This window comes from Aedes aegypti, chromosome 3 (assembly GCF_002204515.2).
Source record: "Aedes aegypti strain LVP_AGWG chromosome 3, AaegL5.0 Primary Assembly, whole genome shotgun sequence".
Lineage (NCBI taxonomy): Eukaryota > Metazoa > Arthropoda > Insecta > Diptera > Culicidae > Aedes > Aedes aegypti.
Window position 1 is genome coordinate 185,885,029 of NC_035109.1, and position 21,922 is coordinate 185,906,950.

Below are 21,922 nucleotides of genomic sequence, written 5' to 3' on the forward strand. Positions count from 1 at the left end.
GCAGCGAACTGGACTATCGAAATTCATACATTTTGCCTCATGAAAGATGAAACGATTATCGCAATACGAACGCTCTATGTATAGTTTTAGCATCACTCCACATCAAGGCGTTGATAGGCGCGGGATGTACGCACGAGCCTATCGATCACAAGGTCCTTGGTTCGATTCCAGGCTGCCGCGGAAACTATTTTTGTTTTCAAATTTCGGTTTCATAAGGCAAAGTTATGAATTTCAACCCGATTCCTTGTGGCGAATTTTCATAAGGGGTTCCTATGTTTATCGATAGTCCATTTGCCTGAGTGCACCTTAATCATTTCAGACTGATTTCACTTTGTGTAAATAAACATTATTTTTGACCATCATTGACATAAATTTTCTCACTGTGCGCTAAAAATAGCCGACTGAACTCAGCTTGGATCAGCACTAAACAGCAGCTGAATAATATGCTTGTTCAGTTGTTGAACAGCGTACCATGTGTTGATTAGACGATGTCGAATAGAAGCTCAAACAAGATAAATATTCAGCTATGAGAGGTTTATATTTTGCACTGGACGATTTATTCATCAATTCTAGGATGGCGCAGATGGCAAGGCATACCGCTGACGATTGGAAGGAATCGAGTTCGAATCCAGTATCCAGGTGATTTTTAAATATGATTGTCATATCATGATAATTATGTTCACTACGTTTTAATTGATGAAGCGCCTGTAAAATATTTTTTTGTTTTTTTATTTGTTTTTAATTATTTTTGGACCAGTCGTATAAAAGCTGAACTAAATGCTTGTAAAACGTTTTAAAAGCTGAAAAATAAAGTTGGAATTCGACGACATGCTTTAAAGTTTCTCCAAATTTGTGTGAACAACGCCTGAACAAAGGTTGGCCATGAAAATTATCAAAATGTTATTAAAGATGATGCTGAATAAAACTGCCATAATGGTGTTTCTTAAATGAGTGAATGTTAGTTGGGGGTACGCTGATCATAAGTACTGTGCAAAAGGATAGGACAAGAAACGGTCAAGGAATGATTCCGCTACCGAAATTACTTGAGCTGTACGCTGCTGATTTCATAACGTCGGTAACGCCTGCCGTACAAATCAAAGGGAGCTGTCACTTTTCCGAACGGAAAAATGTGCCGCTCAATTATTCCGCAAGTAAAAGTGACATTACGCTCATACTGAATCAGCTGTCAAAATTACTTCGGTAAAAAGGAGAAATTTTACTTGAGTGATTTACGTTTCAGGTCCGTACTTGGCTTAAATTGTAGCCACAGGTTACAATAATAGGGTCCTAAAGCCCTGTCCCAATTTTAGGGGTTCATTCATTTATTTCATAAGGGTTTGTTCACAAATTTCATAACGCCAAAAATGACCATTTTCGAAACCCACCCACCCCCTCGTAATGCATTTTGTATGAATATTGTTCAAATTTTGCATGAGCTGTAATATCTCAAGGACACCCACCCACCCCCTTAAGCGTTATGAAATTTGTGAATGGGCCCTAACGCTGAAATTGGCCATTTTGGGCACCCACCCACCCCCTTTGTAACGCTTTTTGTATGAATGTTATTCAATTTTTGTATGGGCCGTAGCATCGCTAGGACACCCACCCACCCCCTCTAGCGTTATGAAATTTGTGAATGGGCCCTAGTGCCAAACGCTTAAGTTTAGGCCAATAACACATGTTTACTCAATTGGGGCCTAAAATTTTCAATGAAATCTTGTTTTTATTCAATAACACGAAAGAGCATCTCACTGCAACTACTTTAGCAATTTTTCCCGCTCAAATAACGGCTATATCATGTTTAAACTTTAATTTAAAAATTGGGTCCATAAATGAACCTTGACACTTTTGATCATGTTTGACGTTCGCTTAGTCGACAAAAACACCACAGGGGTTTTAGTTTTAACACAGGGGTTGTTCCTAATTGACATTTCGAAAGGGACACGGAAAACAAAATATACCCAAATTTGAAGTTTAAGCCAAGGAGTGTGACAAATCTAAAGAAACATGAAAAAATGTATTTTAGGCTTAAACCAACGAAAAACATTAAAAAAAAATGAGTTAACATGTGATTTTGGCCTAAACCTAATAATAAAATGTCAAACTCCAACAAATTTTCTCGTCGCTTCGCGTAACGCGTCTACCCTAGTAATCCTTTATAAGAGAGATTCGCGGAAGCTGACATTTCTGTCAAAGTGTGAGCCAATTGAGCTGCGAGAGCTGTCAAAGTGTGAGCCAAACGAACATGCGTTATGTTTGTTTTCAACTTTTCTTGAAGAATAATGTTATCCGCTTGAAATTATTTCGGTAAAAGTAATTTTGCATGGAGCAAAAAAATGAAATATTTTTCTGTTTTAAATTTTTGTCAATGCAATATTTAGTTGTTGATTTTTTCGGCTGTTTATTAATTTGGATATGTAGCCCAAAGATCTATAACGAAACAAAATACACTTTTTAGCAATGAGGAAGTCATGTCCGTGTTACAATATTTTTCTCGACGCGCCGAGCAAAATCAGCACTGTTGGTCTGTTGCCAAATCATTCAATTTTTCTTCCGCTTATCTCTCTATAAAGGATCACTAGTCTACCCTGGCCGCGTCCGCGTCCTTACAAAAATTCGCACGACAACCGAAAGGTTAAACGAATTCGTGAAACGGTACACAGCCTGAATCAGCGTTACTCAACGACTGACTAGAAGGTTCTTGCCGTTGTACTGTCTGTCACTGCTGAGTATGCTGTCACTTCCCTGTCACTGTCACACTCGTTAGATGTTTTCTGCCAGTCTTTTGTTGCTCTTTCTCGAGTTCGGTCGGGTCGTCGTTTCTTTGTGTGAGGAATCGAGTTTTCCTTTTTCCGTACGCGCATCATCATCAGAGTGCTAGCTCATCAAACGTAAATATTTTCCTTTTTTGTGTGCTCTGGTGGCAAAGCAGGCTGTGCAAAAGTTTTCTGTCGTTGTGTCATTCGCCATCAGCCATGTACAAGTTCAATCATTATTAGTGGAAGGAAAAAACGACTGTGGAACAGTGAAAAAGTGCTCGTGGAAACGCCATTTGTGATAAATAAAGAAAATTTTCGGGAAAATCTCATGGAAGGGTGAAAGTGTGAAGTTCAAATCTGTACCATGACGATCAAACCGGTGATAAATCAGCAAAGTTCGGACGATGGCCAAGAGGGCACCACTTCCCAGAATCTGGTCCAAAATGGAACCGTGGTGGGGCGGAACACTCATCGGAATGTTGTCCTGAATCAGCTGTCGACGTCCGAAAGTCAAGTAAGACTCCTGCTGCAGCCCCACACAGTAGCAATTAGATCCGAAATCATGATATTCGTGTTTCTTTCAGCCACTCCCCAGGGAAAAACGGGTTCACACTCCGCACAATTTTGACTCCGAAAATGTTCGCCACAGGAGGAGCCCCCACAAAAAGTAAGTTTGACCTGTTCTGTCCATGTTCGTGTTTTCCTTTTGGTGCTTCCTCTCCCTTTCTGTGTTGCAATGTTGTGTTGCATTAGAAGACGTTCCAAAAATACCCCCGAAAGATTGGGTATTTTTAGACCCCCTTGTAATGATTCCCGGAAGCCACCAGACACTGAATTGAAATGGACAGCTTCTGGGGATGGCCCTCGGACGGTCGTGATTCAGTTTTCCATATAGTAGACCTAGTGTAGGAATGGGGAAGGAAGATTCATATACGGATCGCCATCTTATTCATTGTGTCTCCTCGTTTGCTTCGGAAACAGTCCACGCAGTGGCTCGCAACTCTAGGGGCCACGGGTCATAATAATCGAAAATGTGTGGCAAGCGCAAATAAGAAAGTGGCCTTTAGAGCGGGTTTATTGCAAAATCATTGATTATCATTATTTGTATGATTAATCGAACTAATGCTCTGTGCCTAAATTGACTGGTTTTGATTAAGCTCGGACCAAATACTTCCCAAGAAATTGAACTTAATGAGTTCAAGAGAACGTACTCCATATCATTTTTTGCTATAGGATTAGAAGTTATATTGTTGATGATCCACTTACATAAACAGGGAGCCGACCACCTGAAAAAAAACTAGAGAGTACGGAAATGTTAGGAAATTTTATTTTTGACCTGAGAAATCACGAAATTATACTCGATTTTAAGGAAAAAAATATTAATAGGGGTAGATGGACAAAACGAGCATTTAAAAGATATGCTCGGTTTACCAATTTCTGGTATTCCCGTATTTTCCTAAAATCCCGTATTATTTTCCGGAAGTTCTATCTCATTAAAGAATTGGATTCACTGTTTTTTGTAGCTTGATTGAAAGAGAACATTTTTCTAAGTACATATGGTCGGGGTTCAGCTAAACCGCACCAAAAACCATTTTTCCCTAATTGAGTTTTTTTACACCAGAGGACTTAAACAATCATAACCTTTCTACCATAAAAATATCGAGTAAATAAAACAGTCCCTTGTAATCATAGATCACAAATTTTCTTTGGAAGGACATTTTTTTTTTTTTTGGAAGGACATGTAAAACTGTAATTTTGTTCAGCCAGAGTGAATCATTAATCAACACACATTATCAGAGGGAATCCATTTTTATGATATAATGCGAGATTTTTTCAATTTCCTTCTATATCCTTACAATTTATCCATTCTAAGCAACTCAAAGAAACAGAGGCCAGTGAATTAGGCAGCAATTGACTAATTAAAATTAAATATTATTTCGGCGGCGTTGCTCTATTTTCTTTGAAATTTTATCCAGCCACACCGCACTAAGTACTGTTGAACTGAAAATCACATTTTAAAATGAAGTAAAGTCATTGAAATGCAATAAATACTTACATTCGCTTGTTATACAGTGCTGGCCCGATTTTGTCTACCCCCCATTTTGTCAGCCTATTTAAAATATAATATTGTTCGTCATGTTTTACCGTGCTTATATTAAAACTGATCCCGTATGGTTTTATATGACGCCAAGAAGCGTCTATAGAGTACGTGACGCAAAGTTAGGCTTTCCAAAACCCCCCTCCCACTTCTTATACGAAGACTGCAAAGTTGTTGTATAAATCGTCACGTTTCGCTGAAGGTTCCCTCTCCTTAGGAGCGTGATGTAATTTATAAAGGACCTTCATGTTAGATATTATAAAGGTTAAGCTTTATTAAGTCTGTCTCAATTGGGTTATTAAAATTAGTCCGAACTTAAATTTCACAGTTTGAAAATTAGCCCCCCTCCAATAAATCAATGAACTGTCAAGTTTATTCTTTTCCTGGTCCAATTCGCAAACGTTGCCTATAGCCCTTTTCATGTGACAGCTCCGTGTATGCATTTGTTTACATCTGCCGAAGAGCGGTGCATACACAGGGCTGTCATTTCCGAAGAAGAACTGTAAATCAGATTCCGAATCAGCTGATTTTAAACGTCTTGTGAAAAGGCCTATTAAAAAAAATAAACAACCCGATAAGTGCAAGACAAAATATCATCAAAAAAGTTAATGAAATACCGGGTACCCCCGTTGGTTTGACCACATTTAATGTGAACATTTTTTAATTTGTACCCCGCTAATTTGCACATCGTTCAGATTAAAAATGGCTCAAACGTCATTTAGCTTTTGGAACGGAGTAGAGTGAAATGGAACGCTGTGGACCGAACGCAGAATCAAAACAAAACAGTGAAAGAGGTAACCAGAAACACTGTTCTAGGGTGACTAGATGTTCACATTAAAAATGAACCCCGATGGTTTGCACGAGGTACCGTTCAAATTAGCCGGGGTACACGGTATGAGTTTCTCATTCTTGAATTTCTTCACTTGTGACGACACGTTGCTCTACTTTTGGATAATAATTATGACTAATATCTTGGGTGCGTATTGTGCAAATATTTTATATGAATATCTATTCAGCATTCAAGAAAATCTGCTAATAAGGCTATCCATGAGGACTTTTCGTGGTAGGACTGACAACTAAAAGTGTGAATGCAACCGAAATGAAAGAGTAAACAAATCAGGCGATTGTTATCGGAGCTTTACATTTTCCTTTGTAATCGAAAGTCACTCCGATCGCGAAACGTCAAAAGCACATGGTAAACAAAAAATCAGCTGATCGCAGCTGTCTCATCTTCTTCTTTCTGGTGTTACGTCCCAACTGGGACAAAGCCTGCTTCTCAGATTAGTGTTCTTATGAGCACTTCCACAGTTATTAACTGAGAGCTTTCTTTGCCTATTGACCATTTTTGCATGTGTATGCCCTGGGAATCGAGAAAATTTCCTTCACGAAAAGATCCTCGACCAGTGGGATTCGAACCCACGACCCTCAGCATGGTCATGGCAGCTGTCTCATGGATTGCCTTATTTTCCAAAAAAGCCTTCATCTTCTTGTTGTCATTACGTCTCCACTGGGACAGGGCCTGCTTTTTCGCTAAGTGTTCAATGAGCACTTAGTTATTAACTGAGAGCTTTAAAAGAAAAAAAGAATTCGTTGTCAAAGTTGCCATTTTCGCATTCGTATATCGTGTGGCAGGTACGAGATACTATATGCCCAGGGAAGTCCAGGAGCCCAGCTTTCTATCTCTGTTTCTCCACGTTTTATACTGCATCAGGGTTCATTCACAAATTTCATAACGCCAAAAATGGTAATTTTCGATACCCTCTCACCACCCCCTAACGCATTTTTTATTAATGTTTACAAATTTTGTTTGAGCTGTAACATTTTGAGGACACCCACCCATCCCCTTCAGCGTTATGAAATTTGTGAACAGGCCCTTACTGCGTGCTCGTAAACTTTTTGGGACGGCTAAGACTATTTTACCCAACACATCAATGATTCTTGTAAGCTATTTTGTCCTATGGATAAATAAAACAATTAAAATGTCTAATTAAAAATGAGTTGTGCTCAACAAAAGAGCTTAATGAGTAGCCAAAGACCACGGTCCATATGAATTTTAAAATTTTTGTTTGCAAATAATCACAAGGGGAGAGAGGGAGAGAGAAGGTCTATAATTCCGAAAAAATGACCATGTGATTTATGGACAGCCCCTAATCAAACAGTTTATTAGTAAAAGTTTTCCGATCATCTTATGTCACAATAATTTTGAGTAGAATTTATTTATTATTTTTTGAAGATCACATGAATTAAAGATAAATATGTGTTAAGTATAGGCTTATTCTATTACATTGACATTGGTACGTGTGAATCTCGTATATATTTGTATTTTGCGCTCTTTTTACAGTACAAGTAACTAGTTCACATCATAAGTTGAAATTGATATTTTCAAAACAATTTAATTAACGGTATTCGCGAATGCCACCCTTAATTGAAACTTTAATTTCTTGTGTGTGCAAATTCATGTCTGACATATTTGTTATAATTTATAGTAAAATTCTTGAATCCAATTCTTTATAAATATCTGAACCAATTTCTTGGTGATTACGAAAAGATCCTGGACCGACCGGGAATCGAACTCAGAAACCTTCAGCATGATTTTGCTTTGTAGTCTAACCACTCGGCTAAGAAAGGCAATCAGCTCTGAAAAGAAAAAAATCAATAGGGCGATATTCAAAACTGAAAAGGCAATAGATGGCTCTTTTTCAGATCGATGACGGGGTTGGTGGCCTGATGTTTACCGCTTCTGCTTCATACGCAGAAGGTCATGGGTTCAATCCCAGGCCCGTCCTTTCCTCGTACTTTGTAGTTGTATATCTCTCACTTGCTTCTATCTTCCATTCTAAATGTATCACACTCAAACTATTCGTTCATAGCAAACGCTAGAACCAGAGACGGACAAGAAACCGTTTCCCTAACGCTTCCATTCTTCCAAACGCATGCTTTCCTTACGCCTGATTCATAGGCAGTTTGCTAACCACAAAAGCAAACCTCTCTGCCATGCTTTTCCCCCAATCCATACACTCCCGCATGTTCTGGCGTAGATGCAGTGGTATATACGGTCTACGTGGGAGCCAGTATAATGCATCATCAATTCCTCCCCCTCCCCACATTGGTCTGCATTCTGACGTGGCAAGCACCATTGTCGCCTAAAAATAGAAGATCACCAGCACTTATACACTGAGGATGCCTGTTAGTCCCAAACAGTCATTCGGTTGGTTCCTTGTGTAAGTGCAGCTGATCTGGCGATACTGGAGTAGCATCCACGGGCGGCCAATCAAGCTCAAGCTCAAGCTCACTTTACACTTGATTTCTGATCACTACTTTTTTGATCCAGTTTCCTAATTGCAAGTAATTTACGTTTTTTATTATTTTCCATACGTTTTTTTTTTTTTGCTGGCGAACCGGTTCCGCTTTCCGAGGCCGTTCCGCTATTATTGCGTTTAGGCCTTATTCAGTTACTTGGGTAGTGGTAGATCAAAGTCATGTATATCATATAGTTGGCTCCAGTCAATGGAGCTAACTTCACTATAGAGCCTTCATTGTATGTAATTAATAGATCAATCAAAGAGCCTTGATCTTAGAGAAAATGCGTCGATTTATTATTGAAACATTTTAGTCCAAAACTTTTTATAACATTTCTAAATTTAATTAGTTTGACTATATGCCATATCGAGCTTCAGTTGCTCTCAATCGCGAACCCCGATAACATAGTCATCGGATCATGAATCTACAAGAAACTCTACCGTTGAATTCTCTATCTGGCAAGCATTTTGATAGGAGACAAAATAAAAGGAAAAAAGTAACAAAGTTTTTAGTTTTTATGTGCATGTAAATGACCGTGTCGTGAAGATTTATTCTCCAGATGCGTGAGTCTGTAGCATTTTCACCAACTTCAGTCGTCCCAACTAACGGGTCGGATTCGCTAGTTGGAAGACAGTCGTGTTCCAACCAGCGATTCCCCACTGTACACGGAGAAATCAGACTACCCACAAAATAAGTTCTTTTTAAACTGCAAATAATATTTCTGTTTGTAAGGTTTCATTGCTAGTAATGGGCCCCTGGGTGGCTGAAATTCGTTCTCGATTTGGAAAACTGTTGCCCTTATGTTTATTATGGGCCTCGCTTATGTTATAATAGGAATGTTTACAAGTTTGCCGTTTCCTTTTATGGATCCGCCATTTAATTACTCCATGTTAACCGGCTCACTGCAGTCGTGCCTATTATGGAGCCACCTGGAATTGCTTATTATGGACCCTCTTGATGGGTTTCATTCATAAAACTGTTTAAATGTCTGTATTTATGCACCTCAGACTATCAATGCAAATTAATTTTTCCCGGTGGATTTCTATAGGAATAAGGTTGCAATTTTATGTTTCTGGTGGAGGTTCATAATACGCAAAAAGTCCATAACTGGCACTGATTCCCTAACTTCTGTAAAAATACGAATTTTGAAAGGAAATGTTCACCTCTTAAATATCTTAAAAAATCTTAAATATTGCCTATTGGGCTTGTTCGCATATTTGATAACGCGGGAATTGCTCATTTTGGACACCCCCCCATTCCCATGTAACGCTTTTTGTATAGATATTTTTTTTAATTTTTTGTTTGAGCCTTAACAACACATGTAGGTATAACTTTGTCGTCTCACCCTAACATTTTCGAAATGGCTAAAATTTCGAAAATGTTTGGGTGAAACGTCTAACTTTACGTCCGACCCTGACCTACCTCCTACATGTGACCCAACAGTCAACTGTAACCAAAGCTCAATATTCACTTTCTGTAAAGGTTGGCAACCCCTGGCCCGAAGGTACAACAGGGAGCTTACACCATCTCCACCAGAGTAGCGTTGGTTGCAAGCTATTTAGCTGGCATTGATTTTTTTCGTTCCTTTTGGTAGATTTTCTGTGAACATGAGAATTTAATTCCACATGCTTTGCACTTGTTCCAGTGATGGTCGTCGATTCATAACTATCCCAGTGATGACTGTTCGCTCTTGTTCGTTCTAATGATGCTCTATGCTTACGGTTGGCGTATAGATGTCCCTGAGCTACGTATTGTGAGCAAGGTTGTTTTTGTTTCTGTGATTGTTGCCGTTGTTGCAATAATGTTGTTTAATTTCTATGTGATTTTAACGTCTTTGTATACGTAGGTACTTTTAATATAAATAGTTATTCGAGAAACATAATTGTTACTTTTGATTAAAATTTCATTGCTGTATCAAATTCACGCATTGTCGCATATTTGTGAATAAATGTTCACTGTAGGGGTACGCGGTGTAAAGTAAGAATCTTGCATTACACTGCATTTTTTTCAATTACTACCACCCATCCACTAGATTCCACGGCAAATTAAATTGAATTAAAAAAAGCTTCAAGCAATAATGTTTTATTGCATTTGTTACTACACCTAAGTATTCATATTTCTGCTCACGGTAAAAAGTTCTATGGATTTAATGAGGAACGTAGTAAAAAATGTATTAATTCTACAGGGAATCAAGGAATTTGATTCAACCTGGAACTCTCAGGAATTTCGGCAACACTCAGGGAAATTATTGCAAAACAATAATGCATGGTTGAATATGTCCTTTTTGTAACACAAAATCTTTTCAATGAAAAAATGTTCGGCTTCACCGCTATTAAAATGCTGCTAGAGTGCTAGCCCTTTACTTTTAGTGATGTTTATTCCGAGTAAAACTTGTAAAACAAGTAAACAGGATCTAAAATTGACAAGTTGGTAAAGGCAAGTACAGTTCCCAGTTCCAGTTAGGTGTCTTTCATAAACATATGAAATTTAAAAAAATTGTAGGAAAAGAGCAAAAATTACAACAGGTACGAAAAATAGCACATTTTCAGGTAAACAAAGGGACGTCAATAGTCGATTGCCTAGATGTTCAAATTGATATGAAAATTTATAACAAACAAACTCTCAAAATTAAACAGAACGCAATTGTATATGATTTTTAAATTCCTTTAATTGAATAGTGTTTGAAATTTAAAAAATGAAAGCTTAAACATTTCAAGGCTGATTCAAAACTAGGTTTATAGTTTATCATCTCATTAAAAAAAAATCTAATCAATTTCATCCTTTTGAATCAAAACAAAAAAATTAATAATAAATATCGATTCACTCGATTTTTAATGTGTTTCTAACATCGATTAAAAAAATCGATTAATTGGAACAAAAAAACCGATTTTCGGAACATCGATTCAACATCACCCATCGGTACGTGTAAGACATTATTTCATCAAGGCATATTTAAGACTCTCTCAAGTTTCATTAGAGTATACTCTAGGATTTTGCTGTTTTATTGAAATTTTCTGCAAACAAATTTGACCATTTTCCTGGAGACATCATTGGGTGAATAACTGGAAAAAATATTTGAAAACATCCTTGTGTTTTTTTAAAGAAAAAAAAAAAAGAAATGAACAAAGTTTTAGGGAAATCGAGGAATGAATCACTGAATAATTTTCTGAAAAACTTGGGAATTCCTCTAAATATGTCAGAAACGATCTTTGGAGGTATTCCTAATGGAATCTTTGAAGTAATTTCCTCGCCATGATAAAAAAAGACAATCGGATGATCTTTTGAACTACAACTATGGTTTCTACTAAGAAAACCAGCCGTGGTAGATATAGGAGTGTAGGTTCAATGAAAAAGTGTGTTTTTTTAATAAAAATCCAGATTGAATTCGTGAAGGTATCTAAACGATTCTTGTAAGTATTAGGTACATAAAAAGTTTGTAAAAATTACAAAACAAACTCCTAAAAAGGTCTTTGGTGTAATATGTGAACGAAATTTCCAATAAAACGAGCAGCAATACTTGTGGTAATGTTACGATAAATTCCAAAAGGTTTTAGAAAAAAAATAGAGAAATATCAGTTCAAATTAGGAATTAAACTCTCATGTCGTGGTTCCTTGGGCTCTTTTTGATTCATGTTTGTTTTTTCTTCAGACATGTTTTCTCTAAAGTTTTTATCTGGTATCTCATTCAAAACGCCCACCAGAGAAATTTCTGTGTAGGTCGTTGGATTTCCATAAATCTGAACCTCATTTTAAGGTGAAGTTTATTTTTTCTTTAAGGTCAAATAGATATTTTTTTATATCTGATTTTGATGAATGAAGACACTTTCAGATCATTTTATAAACATTCTTCACTTCGCGGGAAAAGTCATTGTCACATGTCACAAGTGTTCCAAGGTAAACAAACTCTTCAACTTCAACCACATCCCCATCAAACACTACCACAGGACTGGTGGTGTCGCTAGGCCTACCTCTATTTCTACTTGCAACCATGTACTTCGTTCTGGTAGAACTAATGACCAAGCCTATCCTCTCTGTCTTCTTCAGGAAACACGAAGGCCTCCTCCACTGGTCTGCGATCAATTCCGATAAGGTCGATATCGTCCAAGGAGCATATGCGACTGTGTGATGATAGTGCCGATTCTCTGCACGCCTGATCTCCTAATAGGAGCAGGCGGGGCAGTATGGTCATACGGGGTAAAATGGGCCATCTTTCATTTGAGCTTAAAACACAGATTTTGATCTCGATAACCTTAGGACCTTATAAAGTATGTTTCAATTAGTCACCACAGTGAAAACTACAAACAAATCTGATTTTGAACTTCATATATCGTTAAAAATCTGAAACGTTGATGCTACTACGAAAATCTTATAAGATTTTGGATGCAAAAATAAGCTTTGCATAAAGTTTTGTTTATTGATTTCAATTTTTTCACAGCAGTTCGTTCTTCCATTATTCATAGGCATTATGTGCACGAAATTGTATAGATTCTAAAATAAATTTTCTATAAAACATAATTTATATGAAACATTTATATACATTTATATGAAACATCTAGGAACGGGGCAATATGGTCATAGCCGGTCAAAGCTATCTTATCACAAAAATAGATAACCAAAAATGGCATGTCATTTCAGCAGTTTCATTGCAATATTGTTATTGCACGTGATTTCAATTAACACTAGAATTTTTAACTGGTTAAACTTATTTGAACGACTATGTTTGAAAACTGAAGCTCTTTTTTTTTCTTTGCTGTCTTTAGAGCTCGGACCTAGTTGATCCATCTCGCAAACTGAAGCTCTTAGAATCATGATTTATTGAACTGTCAGCAAAACATACCTTTTCATGATTCAAATTAGACTTCAACCCAGTTTTTGTACTAAACTCTACCATACATTATTGTCTTCTTCTAAGTTAAGCCTTGCAAACGGGTTTCCAATTAAAATAATAATATTTAGTATGGTGGCTCATATTGCTTCGTAGGGGGACCGTCCCGTATAGTGTAGAGTCACAGACAAAATAGTGTTTTTGAAAAATGTTCCCAAAAAAAAAAATCTAAGTAATCTTTTTACCAAAATACAACTGTGGTATGAAAGCAGATACTTCAAACTACAAATTAAGCTTATGGATCGATTAAATTATATTGTGCTACTATGCTTTTCAAGAACTTTTGCTAAGGTGGACCATACTGCCCCTATTGACCCTAACACCCTCGAATGCAATGTTGAACAGTAAATTCGAAAGTGCGTCTCCCTGGTTAAGGTGAAGATAAATCGAAGCCAAACTTCAAATTTTCAAGAGCACGGATCTGGAGAACCAAACATCCGTTTAAGCTGAAAACTTAATCGATTGGTCACTAGCTGGTGGTGACCAATCGATTAGGTTTTCAACACAAACGGATGTTTGGTTTTCCAGATCCGTGCTCTTGAATATTTGAGCTTTGGCTTCGATTCATCTTCACCTTAAATCCATCTAACGTCATATATTTACATAATGACACATCATTTACAAAGAGGTCGTCCATACCGCCCATATTGTCGTAAGCGCCAATATGACCAAAATGCATTTTTTCATTGATATGCATTCTTTATCCAATAATACACTTGTTGGACATGTGATCAGCGCTTATTTGTTCTGAAAACCATGTCCAGGCATTATCTGCCACAGCTCATTTATTTTCCCTAAACTCCTACTTCATAATTATATATCAGGTTGTTCTTCTTCACCATTTAGTCAAAATGAATACAGTTATATGGATTTTAACAAGCATTTATTGTATTTTTTTAGCCTTGGCCGCACCAAACGAGATCATCATCACAAGAGAGAAAATCGCGAGCGGGACAAAAACCCATCGCCAAGCTATCCACCTGTGTTACCAACAGTGAACAACAAGAAACAAGCTGCACCATCATGTTCCAGTCCGATGGGAAATGCCGGTGGCCGGTCCCCGATGAGTACAATCCCTTCAAGCAGCAACCTGAATGTGGTGGCAACGGGCAGCAACAGCAACAACTCGATCAACTTGAAAGCTGCGATTGAGGAAGCTCTATCCGGATACAACAGTGGAGACGAACATGTCGGCCAGAAGGATGCCCAGCTGACTCCCGACGAGTGGAAAAAGCGTGATGATGCCTTCGTCAAAATTATGTCCGAGCGAGGATTCGTCATAAAGGACATGGTTGAGGATGGTGCATGTTTGTTCAGGGCCATTTCCATGCAAATCTTCGGCGATCAAGACATGCACGAAATGATTCGGCAACAAACCATGGATTACATAGTAAGTGACAGTGGGATATCCGCTGACTTTATTTAATTGACTGTGACTAAGATTAGTGTAGTGATTGTCGATATCGGTTACATCGCAGAGTTACATTAAAAATCGATACACTGTCAACTCTCCCTTACTATATGTTCTGTATCTCGATATCGAGTTGGAGAACCATAGTAAAAGTTGGTTTTCATGGTTAACTTGATGGTCCTTTGGATCGCATTTGCACTGGTCTTATCCTCTGTGACCCGATACCTCCCTAGTTTCCCTAAGCATCTCTTGAATTAAAGGATATAATTGTTATACCATTATGCCAAATGATCATTATTCCAAATGACGTTATGCCAAATGCCTTGCTTCCCAAAATTAGTGCAACGGCGATTAAATGAAACATTGAAACAGCCATGAAAACTGACTTTTACTGTTTACAGGATCCATCATCAATTTGAGAATTTCCAAAAGCAGTTTTTTGTTCAAAATCAAGAGACTATTCTATTCCCAAACGAAACACAGTGAACATATTTTTATCGAATAATTTTTAGCAAAAAAAAACTGCTTTTGAAGTTTTGATGAAGACGATGATTACAATGACGGAACGTTAAATGAATATCGAGATACGAAATATCGAGTTATAGGGAGTCGACTGCAGTACCTAAAAAAGTAAAATAAACCAGATAAAAAAAAGAGCCCATTATGTCTAATCTACCCGTCTAATCTACCCATTGATTAGTGATTCAACAATTAATGCATAAAACATGAGGATTTTAAATTTCATCTCCTGTTCACAGTACCAAAATCGAGAATATTTTGCACAATTCGTAACGGAAGATATCAACAGCTATGTGACCAGGAAGCGGGCGAACCACGTTCATGGAAATCATATTGAGATTCAAGCAATGTCGGAAATGTACAACCGCTCGGTGGAATTGTATTGTTATCAGTTAGGTAAGTAACATAGAAAATGTTAAATGTTTCACGAAATCTAGATATTTTAGCTAACGGTTGGAAAATCTCCGTGATTATCACTAACTAGTATGTAGTAGAGTAATTAATGTAGTCAATAATGTTAGGCATACCTACATAACAAGCAGTTCATATACAATGCAGATTTCATGCAACGTAGTGATGAACATGCCAAGCGCGAAAAGCCATTATAATAAAGATAATAATAAAAAAAGTTTAAAGCAATCTTCCATCTTCTCAAAGAAAACAGAGTGTCTTTTCCGCAATGTATGTTCATTAGGCCACTAATACTACTCCTGATCGCTTTTTTTTCTAAATAGTTAATCGTCAAATTGTCCTGAATTTTCAAATTCGCCCATTTTCGGAAAAAGCGATTAAATTTGAAGACTATTTGAAATGTTTTCCAATGAAAAGGAAATACCTACGTTGCTTATCTAGAGTAATCTTTATTGTATGTGCTTTACAGAACCAATCAACATTTTCAATTCCGAGCAACTGAACAACGGAAATGAGCCGCTACGGTTGTCGTATCAACGGTGTTCGCACTACAATGCAATATTAGATCCGTACAAAGCCTCCGTCGGTGTCGGATTAGGTTTAGCAGGATATAGGCCTGACGAATTAGACATCAAGCAAATGGCAGATGCAGTCCGAATGAGCGAAGAGCTAGAAATCGAGCAAACTATGTTTGAGGATAAGCTGAAAACCACTGACTGGGAAGCTACGAATGAAGCAATCGAAGAGCAGATAGCGAGGGAATCGTACTTGCAGTGGTGTCGTGATAATATGCGTAAGAACTCCGGTAAGAACAGCAAAAGCACCAGCACAATTACCTCTAGTGATCTTGGTGGCGGCGGCGGCGGAGGCGCTGGTGGATGCTGTAGCACTTCTGTGAGTCCGGAGAAATCGCCGAAGCAAAACCTGGAAGCTGCTACGTCGTACTCAGAGTCGCTTCTGCGCGAATTTCGGAAATCGTCGTCTCCATCGCCATCGAATCATTCTTTCAACCAAGGAAGCTGTTCGTCAAGCTCGAAAAACAGCTCCTTCGAATTGGATTGTTCCCCCCCGGAGACTTCTTGTTCGGTTCAATATTACTTCAACAGCAGTAATAGAAGAAAGAAACGCAATTTGAACTCTCCGTAAGTATATCCTTATTTAATGTGTGAATTATATTACTTCAGCTTAGCAAAAAATCACTTAAATATTCCTAAATCAGTATACGATATTTGGGGGGCTTGAGTAGTTTTTTGACGTATTTATGCTGCAATTCTACACATTTGTCATCTGAGTTTTGAGAATGACAGATGCCTTGTAAGTTCCATGTCAGATTCTAATCTGTTTGCAAGATTATTGGCAAAGCCCTTGTTAAATCCTACTTTTTATTGGATTGTTTGACCAATCTTTTAAATATTTATGAGTTATTTTTATCTTTCATACAAAAAATCTCACAATGGGGAAGGAAGAGTCTAAAATCGATAAAATTGTATTCTAACCAGTGAATTTGGCACCGCTCAAACGTCAAATTAATGAACACGTGCATCGGTCCATGGACTATGCACGAGTTCACTAATTTGACGTTGGAGCGGTGCCGTGTTATTTACGTGACCATGGCAACGAGTGAATTCGGCACCGCTCCAACGTCAAATTAGTGAACTCGTGCATAGTCCATGGACCGATGCACGTGTTCATTAATTTGACGTTTGAGCGGTGCCAAATTCACTGGTTACTATGGCCACATAAATAACACGGCACCGCTCAAACGTCAAATAATGAACTCGTGCATTGATCCATAGCCCAACTAACGGGAGCCCAATTAAAACGTAGCCCACTTAAAGATAGTGCAACGAACGAAATTCAACTGTAATCCCATTAGTGATTTTTTATTCTTTCAATCAAATTCAAAGTTGACAGTGACTTCAGACGAGCAACCTTGTCAGTATTATAATTTCCAACAAGAGATTTGTTCTTCTATTCGGCTATTCTTTCGGAAGTTGCACTAGCAAAGTGATTGTCGGCATCATAATTATTGACACTTTCATCAGTGATTTTTTCTTCTTTTATCATCGGCTGTTCTTTAGCGATGTTATTTTTAAATAGTTGTCAGTTTAATATCAGTTAACATTTTCATCTGACATTTATCACACCATAGTCCAGTGCCATTCTGGAATAGGGGTAATCGGGGCAATATTGGCCACCTAAGGAAAACGCCATGGAATGCATAGAAAAACAGCAAAAACTATCGTTTAAATGCAAGTGACTTATACTGTCAACTGTTTTCTTCCATGTTATGTCGATGATTAATGTTAACATTAACTTTCAAATTATTTTAGGAACGTTTTTGAAAACCATGGTTTTCTGCGTGTTCACCAACCATATGGGGCATTATGAGCCACCCAACGGGGCAGTAGTATGAGCCACCTCATTCAATCATATGTTTTTTTGTTTAAACAATGTAGAGAAGAGCTAATGATAAACAGTAAAATATTAGAAAGAAAATTTGAGTAGCTTTGTTTTGAAATTATTAATTTTTAACGGCTTATTTTGATAGATTCATAACACACAGTATATTACCATGTAGTTCTAGTATTAGTTCAACCTATTTTCTAGCTAATTGTTTCTCTTGTAATGGTGCACCAAGATGAATATACAGTAAAAAACACAATCTAGTATATTTAGGCAATGCAATTTCATGTTCAAAATACCGTTTTTTTATCTTAAATCTAGGTGGCTCATTTTGCCCCGTCATTTCACTTTTTAAATAATAAACTGTTTTCAAATAATTTTGTTTACGAACAAATCTTATTTAGCGCACGAATTGTTCAGTATTATCAGAAGTTTGAATGGATTGATAAAATTTACCAGAATAATAAATATAATTGTCTTAAAGCCTTAATTGAAAACTGACAAAGTTATAAGCTTTTTATGACAAACGACAAATTTGTACATTTTTGTGAATATTTCGAGTACTCAAACGAATATTTTTACGGTTTTTATTATGGTGGCTATTCGAAGCATCCTCTAGCAGATCATAATGACACTAGACATTAAAACACTGTTTTTGACCTTAAATCCGGGGTGGCTCATATTGCCCCGTATGTTCATATTGCCCCCATTGCCCCTATGTTGAACTCGCATTGCCTCCAGCAATAGAAAAATACAATTATGCATTATTTACAATACACGACGCGAGACTGGACATTTATTTGTCGGATCTTCATTTTGATTTTTCCGGGGCAGGAAAATTCGGGGTTATGGTCCATTGGTGGAAATGGTATCCGGGGTAACGGACTATTCTGGGTAATCGATTTCGGGGTATTGGTTTTCGGGGTACTTGACCATTCGGGGTATTGACTTTCGGGGTAATGGTATTATAGGAAATGTTATAGGATCCATGGTCACCAGATGATCATGGTGTAAACTGGGTTATGTATTTCAACCAAATTTGATCTAAACGTATCGGCTTAACGTAAAAGAAACTTCTGAAGTTGCACTAGCACTTATTATTGCTCATTAGAAAATCGCTCTCTTTCTCTTCTTGAGGAATCTGAAAACAACCAGGTACCAGTAACTATCTAAGTTTACAGGTAGGGGAAGGCGAGGCAGTATGGTCATACGGGGCCATATGGGCCACCTTTGATTTGAGCTTGAAAAACAGATTCTGACCCCGATAACATTACGACTCTATAAAGGATGCTTCAATTACCCACCACCGTGAAAACCGTGTGAAAATCTGACACTTCAGATCTTACACTTCATATATTCACGAACACGTGGAAGTTTGTTGCTACTACGAAAATCTTATAATATTTTGGATACAAAAATAAGCTTTGCATAAAGTTTTGTCTACTGGATTGATTTTTTTCCAAAGCAGTTCCTTGTTCCACTATTGATGGGCATATTGAATGTCAATGTTCGTAAAATGAAGCTCTGAGTATCTTTATTTATTGAACTGTCAATGAAGCATATAATTTAATGATTGAAATCATACTTTAGTCCAGTTTTTGTACAAAACTCTCACACACATACTGCCTTTTCTGCATTATGTCGCGCAAACTTTTTTTTTGTCTAATCAAAATCATCAGATGGGGGGGTCCCGTGGCTTCGAGGTTACGCTTTCGCTTCGCTAAGCGGAAGGTCATGGGTTCGATTCCCAATCCCCCACACAAAAACTCCGTCCAGCCACCAGAAGACGCCGCACGAAGGACCATGTATTGGGGAACACAACCATCCTTCGTCAGTATCGGATGGTGACTGAGACACACTGACCCTCTTTGTAGGCTGTTGCCTCACACGACACGGAAACATGGCAAAATGATCCACCGCACACCAATGGACTTCGATATGGATATGGATTGGACGAACGACAGCACTCTCTTCTACCTGCTTGGTATGAGAGGAATAGCAATATGAACTATACTCGGCATAGTAGTGGCCAAGAGCACGGAGTGCCTATCAAATAAAAAAGCAAGAAAAAAAAATCATCAGATTTAGTATGGTGGCTCATATTGAACCTTAGGGGGGACCATTTTTACCACGTACAGTGGAAAACTACACACTTTGGAACGATTAATTTGTAATGTGTTTCTATGCTTTTCAAGACCTTTTCCTTAGGCGGCCCATACTGCCCCTATTGACCCTACTGGCACCAAGTTTTGTGGAGGAGCGAAAGAGAGTGAATTTCGCCGTGAAATGATTCCTTCAAAAGGTGCAAAAAAAAGAATTGTTGCTCAAAACCAAAGCTACGTTCATGCAAATGTATTATATCGGTACTTGGATAATATAATAAAAGTCACAAACAGTTGACCTTGAAAATAGTTTTTTTAATACCTCAATGAATTCTAATATGTTCAATTTTTTTTTCATTAGGGTGGACAAACCCAGCACAGAATTACTACCAAAAAAATCTAAATTAGTATCCAATCCTCCGGTGGAACACGAAGCTAATAGTGGTGCAAGCACATCGGGAACTGGCAAAAACGATAACCGCCCGCGGGAAGAACCGGTTTCGGAGTTTTACCAATCTTTGCTGGAATCATCGTACACGGATGATGGTAGTGAGTTCATGTTGAAATGTTGGCAGTAAGCAGTAAGCGATTAATTAAAAAAGTGGAATCACCTCTTTCCGTAGGCTTTGCACAACTAACCGAGCGAGAAATGATCCAGAAGGCCCTGGCCGAGTCAGCGATGGACTTCGTCAAAAGGAGCGACCGAACGAAAGGCTCCCAGGAGGATAAATATGGTACAACCGATGAGGAATACGATTCGCCTTCGCCGTAAATAGGGGCAGGGATAGTGCTGTAAAAACTATACTTTAAATATGCGAGTTAGGATTTTTTTTTCTATTTTCGGAAATAGGTAGTAAACTTCCGTGCGTTGGCAATAAAAGTAAAACGGAAATATTTGCCCATGATACAAATACAGAACGTAGAATACAGTTTAGCTTACCGTTGAAGAGAGTACAGAGAATGGGGGTAAGAAATTTATCTTATATTCGTAATTTTCTGCATTGTCTTCTACTGCATTCAGAGTAGGATCTTTTCAAAATTTCCAGCTACCTACACACGTTTATTGGTCAAATTCCTTTTTAATTTTGGTCACGATTACCTTCTTTAATTTAATGGTTAATTTACTAAGCAAATTTAGTTATACTGCGCAATTAATAATCATTAAACTACATATAAAATATAAATACATACACAGCAAGTGTAGGCGCTTTATTTATGGCGTGCAACCTTTGAATTTGAAAAATAAATATATGTCCAAACAGTAGTGAAAACATAGTGTTTCTCTTCAACCCAGGTCAGTCCAACTTTTCTAGCATTTTTTGGGGAAATTGCGAAACCGGCCACATAAATATTTTAACGCTCTACTTTTATCAATCGTTTTACTTGGATTATTAAAATAACCAAAACGGCCGCTATGAAAAGCACAAATAGCGCCACCGTAGTCTTGTGTGTTTGACAAGTTTGAAAGAGTTGCCTTCAATGATCCATTGGCTTCGAACATTCAGCAGCCCAAATCTGGGGAACAAGATATTCGTTCACGATGAAAACAACCACCAGCGAAAGACCAATCGATCAAATTTTCGGATCGCGATTGTGACGAAATGAACAAGGAGCTCTTCCACTCAGGCAAATAAACTATCGAGAAACATAGGAATCCCTTATGAAAATTCGCCACAAGAAATCGGATTGAAATTCATAAATTTGCCTTATGAAACCAGAATCTGAAAACGAAAAACGTTTTCGCGGCAACCTGGAATCGAACCAAGAACCTTGCGATCGATAGGCCTTGGTGTGGAGTGATGCTAAAACGATTCATAAAGCGTTCATATTGCAATAATCGTTCCACCTTTCATAAGGCAAAATGTATGAAGTTCGATAGTCCAGTTCGCTGCGTGTCCGAATTTGCTGTTCAAAATTGTAGAGTTGGCTTTCGTTACGATATTGATCTCATTTGGAATCGATCCCATTGGTGGAGAAGGCCTTCGCATCTCTGAAGAGGAAGACAACGAGGATTAGCTTGATCATCAATTC

At 37.8% G+C, this 21,922-nt stretch overlaps 1 protein-coding gene across 3 annotated transcripts; it reads left to right on the top strand.

Annotated features, from left to right (window-relative positions):
• The first annotated feature begins 2,771 nt into the window (after nt 1–2,771).
• On the top strand, nt 2,772–21,162 carry LOC5577362 (OTU domain-containing protein 5-B). 3 transcript variants are annotated; one of them, XM_021848549.1, is made up of 7 exons: nt 2,772–3,273; nt 3,344–3,426; nt 13,943–14,432; nt 15,212–15,368; nt 15,853–16,525; nt 20,253–20,440; nt 20,494–21,162. In XM_021848549.1, the coding sequence occupies exons 1-7, from the start codon at nt 3,124–3,126 to the stop codon at nt 20,661–20,663; spliced, it is 1,911 nt and encodes a 636-aa protein (XP_021704241.1). In that variant the 5' UTR covers nt 2,772–3,123; the 3' UTR covers nt 20,664–21,162. The 3 variants fall into 3 exon arrangements, with proteins under 3 accessions (XP_021704241.1, XP_001656441.1, XP_001656442.1); XM_001656391.2 differs by having other exon boundaries at nt 20,253–20,437; nt 20,515–21,162; XM_001656392.2 differs by having other exon boundaries at nt 2,773–3,273; nt 20,515–21,162.
• The last annotated feature ends 760 nt before the right edge of the window (nt 21,163–21,922 follow it).